We start from the raw sequence: 10,530 nt of genomic DNA, 5'->3' as shown, positions 1-10,530 counted from the left end.
AACGGATGTTAATTGAACATATTCATTTTATCTGTTTCACTGATAATTTATTCAGTCCTATTCTGGCACTGTCAGTCAGGCCAGCGGTCCATCTGTCTTCACATCCATTCATTTTCCTGTCAATACATCATTCTGTCTGTCTGTCTTCCCACCTACTGTATTCATCCGTCAGTATACTTTTTTATTTGTTATTAATTGCAGTGATCTAAACTTTTTAGTGAGGTCCCTACAGTCAAACTGTGATAAATCCAACCTATCGTTTTGTGCCAGCAGGCCTGGCACAAAAAGACCAATCACATTGTTTGAATAACAATACATCAACTTTGATCATTTGCACAGCGGGGAAACAAAAGCAAATGCTTATTGTGTCATTTTCTGTGCTGCTCAACCATAAAAGTCAACAAATTGCAGGTCATTATCTCCACCAGGCCGACCGAGTGGGTGATCTTGTTTTCGCCCCTGTCCGTGTCCGTGTCCGTGTCCGATCTCTGTACAGCTAATCTTGGACACCTCTGGACCGATAGGCGTCAAACTTTACATGCACACGTCAGTCCCAGTAGGCCAAGGAAGAACGTCCACCCAATTTGTTTCAAATCTGTGTCATGGTAGCGCTAAGACAGGTCACTTTATGTTTTGGACTATAACTCTGAAACCAGAGGTCATACAATAAAAATGTATCGGACACTGCATTCATGATTTTTGCCATTTTCTGTTAAATGGGCCCCTCCCACAAACTTTGGAATGGAATATAAAAATCTGAATGATATATGTTGAAGTTGTGTGAGTGTTGGATAAACTGTGTAGGAGTAGTAGCAAAAAGCGTAAAGTGTTTTAAAGAGAATGCAAAATGGTGGAAGATCTAGTTAAGTGGAAATGGGTGTGGCCCAAGGAATCCGGGGGAAAATCATGAATTTATACCACCAGGGTTTAAGAGTTATAGACCAACACGTGAAGCAGCCTGTTATAGCATCACCATGAGGCTGATTTGAAATGGGTGTGTGACTGGAGAGTCTTCCTTGGGTGTGTGTGCATGCAAAGTTTCACGCCGATCGGTCCATTGGTGTCCGAGATTAGCTGTACACAGACAGATGGACGCACAGACGGACAGAGATAATTAAACAGTGTTATGAGCAGATTATAATGCATTATACTGTAAGTAAGTTAATAATGCATTAGACATGGGTTTCACAGAAAATGTTACCAACATTTGTAATTAGTGGTAGCAGTAGTCTGAGTAATTTAAAGACATTCTCCATACTATGGATTGATATATCAAATCCTCATCACACAGACATGAGTGAAACACAAGTCTTCAATCGATTATTGTTCCATCCTGACTGTGGAAGAAACCATTTCATCTACCTCTATCTCTAAGTTCGGCTTATTTGATCTCTACCTGTACAGTATATGACTAAATAAACATATATGAGCAACAGCAATAACTTGATTACTACTGCTTTTTGTGTCTGGCTGTTTGTGCCTGCATGCTTGCATGTGTGCGTGCTTGCGCGTATATGCATGCATTCTCAAGGGGAGACTATGCAAGTCTACATTACAAATGCAGTGGCAAGACTCCTAGCAGCCTGTGTCGTGATTAACATTAATGCATCTCTTTAACACCTGAATAGATGTTCAGCCCCCACTCTGTCTCACACACACACACACACACACACACACACACACACACACACACACACACACACACACACACACACACACACACACACACACACACACACACACACGCACACACGCGGGCGCACACACACACACACACACACACACACACACACACACACACACACACACACACATTGTACAGCCTCTCTCTGTCTTCTGTATTGTCCGACCTTTGCCTAGAATTTTAAAGAGACAATCTGTTCTCTCCAGTGACGATTGCCTCTACCTTCTCTCTCTCTCTCTCTCTCTCTCTCTCTCTCACACGGACACACGTGTACTACATAAACGCATGTGCCCAGCTGCCCACACAAAGCATGTCAAACTTTTGCAAGGGTAAAAAGGGGGAGAGGGACCACTCCACAAGATTCGCAGCTATTTTTGAGGAACAAAGAGTAAAAGGCTGAAGGCTGCCTTTATAATTCAGTGTACAACCGTATTGCTCTCCAAAACTACTGATTGTCAAGCTAATGACGTTGTTAGCTTGACAATCAGTCGCTTTGGCGAGCAACACTGTCATGCGACAACGTATAAATTAGGCTTAAACACTTGAGACCCAGTATCCCTAATATTGGAGGGGAACTGGGGGGAACAATCGCCCCATACTGGGGGGAACATTCGCCCCATACTATTACTGGGGGGAACATTCGCCAAAAATAGCAGATCTAAAAACTCACAACGCGACGTGACTCATTGTGAGCTTGAAGATTGGCTATTTTTGCCAAAGACATTTGGTGTAGACGGAAAGAAGCAGTCCAAGTGCAGTTGTAACTCAGGTTAGAATAGAGGGTTAAGTGGTTAAGTGTTTTCAGAGCAGCAGAGCAGAGTACAATCCAGGCAAGCGTAAACTGTATGCTATTGTCTATTTTAGAATAGAAAAGAGGGCTTGATTGGGCCTTCATGAACCAGTACCAACGCTAGATGGTTCATGAACATAAAGGTCTTGGCTTGAGTGTGTGTGTGTGTGTGTGTGTGTGTGTGTGTGTGTGTGTGTGTGTGTGTGTGTGTGTGTGTGTGTGTGTGTGTGTGTGTGTGTGTGTGTGTGTGTGTGTGTGTGTGTGTCCTCCCCTCTCTCTATCTCTCTCTGTCTGTCTGCCTCTCTCTTTCTTTCTGCCGTCTCTCTTCCACCAATATTCGAAATCTTCTGTCTGAAACAATGTATTTTTACCCACATGAATCCTATAGCGTCCCCATTCCGGCATGTCATAATAGGTGAAAATAGACAAGCATTTGGTGAAAATAGGCAAACAGCCCATCTACAAGCTCACAAGTTGTGAACTTGTAGATTGGCTATTTTCACTGGTATAGACATACAACAAAGTATATAGGGTTAAATACTCGTTATAAAATTCTTTACAAAATGTAAAGCTTAAAATGAGTCTCGATAGACAAAATATAAAATAGGGTTAAGTGGTTAATGTAATGTTTTGTAATACTATAAATCTACAAATAATTGTAGTAAAAAGTACAATATTTGCCAATGAGATGTAGTGGAGTACAAGTATAAAGTATGGACATACTCAAGTAAAGTAAAATAAAATAAAAATTGTAAAAGGAGTGTTATTAGAGACAAGCATTGATCTGGCTAGACGTGAATGAGGGGAGCAAACTCAACACATCTCACAGGACCAAGCCTCTTTCAAGGCGAGAGGTCAATGTCGGTGCCGATTATTATTACTAATTTATATTCAGACCATGACATTGTTGGCAGGCAACAGGGAAAATATCAGTGACATCTGTTACAGGATAATTCAATAGAGTTCAAATGTATTCATTGATATTGCATAACGGGTGGGGAGCCTTTTGGTGCGTGAGATCTACCTTGTCCCTTCAAGGCTGCATGGAGAAATCTACCATCTCCGGCTCTGCCAAGCAGATAGTGAAAACTATTACCACTTTTAAGTCTTATTATAGGCTGCTAATCACAATAATGTATTCAAGATGGAGAAGAGAAAAAAAAGAAAGAAAGAAAGATTCACAACAATCAAGATATTTGAGAAATCATGAATTGTAACAGAAACAGAATATGAACTGGCTATTTCAAAGGAGTAGGGGGGGAAATGAGTCCAAGCACCAGCTAGTACTGGACTATTAAAAATAACGTTTTGCAGAAAGACAGCACGACATCCATTTTCTTCATGTTCTTCTCGACAACTGAGAGCTGTGGGTGGCTTCATGATTTCAGTCTTGCTCTTAAAATAATCAAACTAATCCTATAGCAGCTGTAAGAAATGCCTCCTTGAATATATTGCCGTCCTGAACTGATTTCTTCTTTTGTTCAGCAAGAATGTGGATATCCAAAGAGGAAAGGGGCCGCACTCGTAAAATATATTTTTCCATCTTTTAATAAATCATTCAGCAGAAGATAGACAAACGTTCTGCCCTAGGCCTTCCGTGTCACTGCAAGAATGTGGCTCACACAATTAAAGGAGGTTGGAGTCACTGCCTTTCTTGTTGGGATTTCAAATTACACTGAACTTAGAACATTGCATTGTATAGCTTCCTTGCCATGATATAAGTCAGTCTAAATATATTATTAATATAGATATAATATATTATTATATAATAATATCATATTATTATTTATTATCAATTGTCCTGTGCTCCATAAGAGGGGAATGCATGGAAACAACTTGTAATACATCAAAGCATGGATTCTGCCAGCATGTAAAAACAAGTCCTGTTAATTATTTATGGGGAAAGTCAAATGGTTCTACTCATTCTCTATTACGCTTTTAATTTGATCTGTTACGCCAAACCCTGGGAGCTGTCAATCAAACACTGTGATACAATTGAATATGAATATAAGGGGGCGGGCCAAGAGTCACAAAGGTCAGTGATTTGTTTAGATCAGCAAGCCTGAGTGTCCCAGGATGACTGATGAAATAGCCAGATATTGTCAGATCATCCAGTCACCGAAACAGACGCCCCAACGATGGTTGCCCACCTCTTCATTCTTAAATCTTATTTAAAATACATATACAGTAGATCATGATCCAGGAAATCGTCAGTGTGCAAGGTCATCCAAACTCGGGCATACCTTGAGCCCCAGGCCTTGCCTTCAGCTCGGGCTGATATGCTGGCCCTCAGTTGGATAATGAGGGCCTGCACAACAAATGGCCTGCAATAATCTGTTTATCATTTACCCATAGACTTATTGATTCACAAGGACAAGGAGAAAAGGAGCATTTGATCAACACTTTACGTAAATAAATTGATTAACATTACTGTCAAGGAGGAACTAACATTGTGAATGAAATGGCTGACCTGCTGTGATTTTCAAACAGTGGGAGTTTGCTGAAAACATGGAGGACGCTGCTGGCGGGGTTCGCCTTTGTTGGTATGCAGGCGTTCTGTGAAGCACCAAAGGTCCATGTTTTCCTCTCTTTTTTTTGGTTCCTTTGCATCCGGAATCTCCGTATTAACTCTAGTGTCTCCACAGCCATGAATTCAAACCACACGTTTGTTGGCCTTGGTTTCCAACCTCGGCAGTGGTGGAAATTAACTAAGTACATTTATGCAAGTACTGTACTTGAGAACAATGTTGAAGTACTTTTACTTTACTGGTGTATTTCCATTTCCATTTCTTGCAGGAATTTTGCTTTTAACAAGATTATTTCTGCATTGTGGTATTGCTATTTTCATTTAAGTAATATAGAGTACTTTCAATGCTGAACCTTGGGCAACTATTTTATCCATAACTTTTATTCTCTCACTACTGGTGGCTCTTTTAAATCAATCTATATTGACTTGTTGAGAGTGTGACTCAAAGGATATTTCGCAGGAGGGCAGCAATTTATCTGTCCACTTCAGTGCTTAACAACAGTCAGCTCCAATTGTTTCTCTGCTCCTAGTCTAGACACTTGTGATATACCCCCACATGATCCTTGCTCCTCAAATAGTCACCTTCTGTGAACTATGCTGGTTCAAAGGCCAATAAACAAACAATTGATATAGAAAAGATTGCATCCACTACTCCCCCTGAGTTTTGTAAATAATGATCGGTTGATGAAGTACAGTACTAAGCCCCTGTGTCCACTGGAAACCTATTTTCAAGCTAAACAGATGCTTGGGGAATGCTGTGGTGGTAGCTCTAGTTGCTAAGCAACAATTGAAAATCCACTCAAAATATGATGTTGTTTGGTTAAAAGTTGAATTATTTTATCTTCTAGAACTCAGAATTAAGAATCCCCAAACACGCAATTAAGTTCTGAGAAAAGAATGCAGCAGCTCAACGTGTTCTTGTACCCTGGGATTCCTATTCTGAGGGGAACATTTGCAGAAAATAGCAGATCTACAAGCTCACAACGCATTGCAATGGGGCAGGTTGTGAGCTTGCAGATCTTTTATTTTCGCTGGAGAGATTTGGTGTAGAGGGGAAAAAGAGTGGACCAAGAACAGAGCCAACTCAGGTCAATTTACCACGTATCTACTCTATACTAACCACTTGAACTTTAAGTGGTTCACAAGAAATAGAAGCTAACACTTGGAAGAGTGGTTAACTGTGGACCAATCAATCCTACAGTATGTTAGTCCAGTCAAGATGTCCTTGAGACAGTCACCTTATAAAGCCAGCATCACTTTAGTCAAATCTATTTTCTAATTCTGTCTTTCTTGCAAAGAAGGTAGAACATTTTACACATTCATAATAATGGATGGACAGGTGCACTCCCATTAAAAACTCAATGAAAACATGACATTCCACAGTGACATTCATCCTGATTGTATGTGTCTGTTACCAGCATTTCTTTTACCACACACTGCTTGACTAAACACTGACAGAATATCACAATAACTATCAGAGAAGGTTTTCCTGTGCTGGCCACCATACAAGTCCTTCACTGATAGATAGAGCCAGAGCGATATTACAATGATTTGACTTTATTGACAACATCGGTTTTCAATACATATTTTTCACTCTTCATACCAGTAACCTATAAGCTGATTGTAAGACATTCCGTATAGTAGTGTGTATATCTGTCTGTCTCTTATATGTCATCATGATTTGTGTGCTCTCATCGTGGATCTCATCTTAAACAAGCTCAGTGCTTAATGAGTCTTCCAGTTTAGTAGACCTTGTATTGTGAATTTGTACTTCCATGTACTGATGATCTCATGTCTTACTAAATAAAGTACATCAATCAATCAATCAATCAATCGGTATCTACAATCATGCAGCCGATGCTTAGCAGATTATAGCAGATCAGCACATTTTTTTCAATTGTTGAATAGCCTAGGCATAAGTGGTTAAATAAATAAAGTTCAGTTTATGTTAAAGGTGATTTGTGTTTATTTGTATTTATTTGTTTGGTTATAAATTAAATGTTCTCAAATAGAAATCAAATCGAATCAAATCAAAGATTATCAGTCAAAACATCGGTAATCGCCGGTGGTCTACGACGAATCGCATCAAACTCAAAAATCTGGCATTGGTCATGCTCTACTGGCCACCACACACGCCCTTCACTGATAAGGCTGTCTTTATTTCAACCATAGACTGAAGGCCATGGGCCTCTGTAGCCTGTATCTCTGTCCACTGCCATTCTCCTGAGATTTCTTGTACCGGTGTGAAGCTGTTCCCAGCGTCCCCACAGAGCTATCTCCTCCCACTGATACAAAAGCACATCAGGGTTGCTAGGTGATAAAGGGAAGGAAAAACAGTTGGGATGTTGACGTCTGACTTGCTATTCTCCTGCCGTGAGCTGGTTGGGGTTTCTGTAATGAGAGCCTGGGGACCTCGCTGAGCCCGGCTACTCAGTGTGTGTGTGTGTGTGTGTGTGTGTGTGTGTGTGTGTGTGTGTGTGTGTGTGTGTGTGTGTGTGTGTGTGTGTGTGTGTGTGTGTGTGTGTGTGTGTGTGTGCGTTTGTGAGAAGAGAATGTGTCTATAATCTAGGGAGTTTATGTCGAGGTGTGTGAGTTTGTGAGTTTCTCTGCATTCAGTTTTGTATTCTTGTAACTGTGTGTGCATGTGCATGCATGTGCATGCATCGAGCATGTGTGCGTGCTAAGGCCAGTGTGTCACTAGCTGCTGTACATGTGCGGTGTCTGAAGTCTGATTTATGCCTCGGTGAGTGTCGTGCAACAAAAATATGTTATTTGTGTCACACGACACTTTGTCCCTGAAGCATAAATCAGGCTCTCGGCTCATGGCCTGACAGGCTCAGTCACACAGAAACATATTGTGGAACAAAGGTAAGCCTATGATAACCATGAACAACCTCTCCTCTGCTGCCCCATCAACTCAACCCTTTATCCCTCTCTCCCTCCATCCCACCCCACCCTCCTTCCCTCCCAGGTTCCCACCTCACCCTTCTGCTCCTCTCCCTCCCTCCCATCCTTCCTCTCTCCATCACTCCTCCCTTCCATTTCTCTCCTTCCCTTCCCCACACCTCTCTCTCTCTCCTCTCTAATCGCCAGACTAATTGACTCAGACAGATTTGGCAACAGGCTTATGAGAGTCACCTCACACAACAAGGAATGACCTATGCACAGACGGTCAAGACCGGGCTCTCCCTACAACATTTATTTTGAGGTTTGATTCCTCTTTCTCTTTTTTTTGTCTGTGGCAGAGCCCCTCAATGTCACACAGACACTAAAGATAGTTTTCTGAATCCGACACAATGACATAACAGTGTCTCCTCTGCTGCTGGCAGACTTAGACCTAACCCAGACAGCTATTTCCACAAATAACAGAACCTATAGTACAGGAGAAGCCCTTGATTTCATTTAGACTTATTTGATGTATTAAGGTGTGCTGTATATGTATAGAAAGTTCCTTCTGTTTTCTCTGTCTCATACACATACATACAAACACTGAGGCAGGGGTGAAGCTCCTGACCATGGGTGGCAGTAAAATATGGCACCTGCGTTCATTGGCCAACTACAGGAAAGTGCGCAGATGTGTTTTTGCATTTGTGTGTGTGTGTGTGTGTGTGTGTGTGTGTGTGTGTGTGTGTGTGTGTGTGTGTGTGTGTGTGTGTGTGTGTGTGTGTGTGCGTGTGTTTATTTATTTGCCTTTTTTTTAAACACACTTACCGCTGTGGCCACTGAACCAGCGGGGTGCGATGTGCAGGGGCAAGGTGTCAGCCAGCGACCCTCGGGACCCCAGGTAGAGGACACCGTCCGTGTGGTGCCCTCCGCCCCCCGTGTCCTGGTAGCCGTTACCGTGGGGGGCGGCGTTATTATTAGTGCCGCCAGACCCCCCTCCGGCTCTGTCCGAGTCCGTCCCTCTGGGGGTGTAGAACCCGAAGGGCACGGCGGGGCTGTGGTGCTCGATGCCCATTCCGGCCACGGAGCTGACCGACCGGCTCCGCAGGCCCATGGTGCCGCTCGGTCGGTAGTGGCCGAAGTGGGCCGAGGGTGGCACGGCGCTGTCATCCGTAGAGACGCCGGGAAAAGCACCCCGGGGCCGCCCTGCCGTCGTGCTCTGCTTGCCCCCCATCCAAAGCGCACCCCGAGAAAAATGGGTGGGGGTTCTCGTCGGAAACGGGGCTCGGCTCGATCCGCAAAGGGGTCGAGAGAGCCGTCACAGGCTATCGCCCCCCTCCCCTTCCTCCTGGCACGCCTGTCTGCCTGTTATGTCTGTCTGTCTGCAGTGGTCGCCCGCCGACAGAACGGCTGCCGCTGCTCTGGTTCCAGTCAGTCCGGGGAGAAGGATCGTCAGGTCTGCCTACAGCAGCAGCTGGGGCTGATCTCTGTCTCTGTCTCTGCAGACGCAACAGCCCGTTCCCCTGCTGAACGGAACATGAGCGGTTCACCTGAACCAGAAATAAACCTCGAGAGAATCAGTCGGAAATAACAAGTTGGACGACGTGACAAACGAATGATAAAATGGATGTTATATTCCAGTGATCTCCTCTATAACATGCTACATGCAGGACTCGCAGCAGCAACACGTTTTCCGTGCCCCCCCCTCGTTCCCTCCGTGCCAATGACAGGACACACAGCCTGCCCCAAATCACAACAGCAGCGAGGATGACAAGCACATCCAGCACCGCCGCAATGTTCACTCCTCTTATCTCGCCTGTTCTCTATTGCCTCAGCTGATCTCAGCCATCATGACAACTGTTGCTGTCTGTCTGACCGCCGATGACGGTCTGTCGGTCTGGCCAGGCAGCGACGTTGTTGATCCTGCCGTCTGTCGCTGGTTTCCAGGAGACTCGGCAGTGCACTCGGGTCACTGACACACCAACACCGCTCCCCTGCGCTCTGAAGCGCTCCGTGCCGCCGCCGCTGCTGCTGCTGCTGCTGCTACTGCTGGCGAGACAATGGAGGCGCTCAGTGCGCAAACTCAACGTGCAATACAAACAGAGCAGAGTCCGGGATCGTGCACTGACACGCTTGTTTGATTCTTATCCAGGAGGGATGGATATACAGTATGTATCTTATAGATATATATTTATATATCTTCTATATTAAGATTGGCTCAAAATTGGACCATGGCCACTTGATCATCACTCTGACTCAGAGGCTCAGAAGACATAACCATAAACAAACCCAATATGCCCATATAGGCAGGACCACCTCACTGCTCACTCTGACTCACACATAATGTAAACAAACCCTTATGCCCATATATAGGCATGTCACTATGACTCAGACATAACCATAAATAACAAACCCGATGTGCCCCTATATAGGCATGTCACTATCACTCAGCCGTAACCATAAACAACAAACCCAATACGTAAAATATAGGTATTTATGGCGCTCCAGTTGTCCAGAGCCACATATCCGACCTCTATGCCTATATATGGTCATATGCATATATGGGAAGACCAACTTCAAACTCGGTGTGTGCATTGGCAAGGACTCGAGGGAATGCAGTGCCCACCGCAGTCGTTTGGATATGCG

General features: G+C 43.8%; 1 protein-coding gene across 1 annotated transcript in view; it reads right to left on the bottom strand.

Moving 5' to 3' along the window:
• The window catches only part of znrf1 (zinc and ring finger 1), a 48,054-nt gene extending 38,203 nt beyond the window's left edge, over positions 1-9,851 (bottom strand). The window contains exon 1 of the mRNA XM_084059904.1: positions 8,713-9,851. Within this exon, the coding sequence (XP_083916030.1) occupies positions 8,713-9,118 (406 nt within the window). The 5' untranslated portion in view covers positions 9,119-9,851. The remainder of the gene's footprint in view (positions 1-8,712) is intronic.
• Between the last annotated feature and the right edge of the window lie 679 nt (positions 9,852-10,530).

This window comes from Gymnoscopelus microlampas (genome assembly GCF_963454915.1).
Source record: "Gymnoscopelus microlampas genome assembly, chromosome: 6".
Classification (NCBI taxonomy): Eukaryota; Metazoa; Chordata; class Actinopteri; order Myctophiformes; family Myctophidae; genus Gymnoscopelus; species Gymnoscopelus microlampas.
The sequence above is the reverse complement of the archived record's forward strand: the minus strand, read 5'-3'. Positions and strand labels throughout refer to the sequence as shown.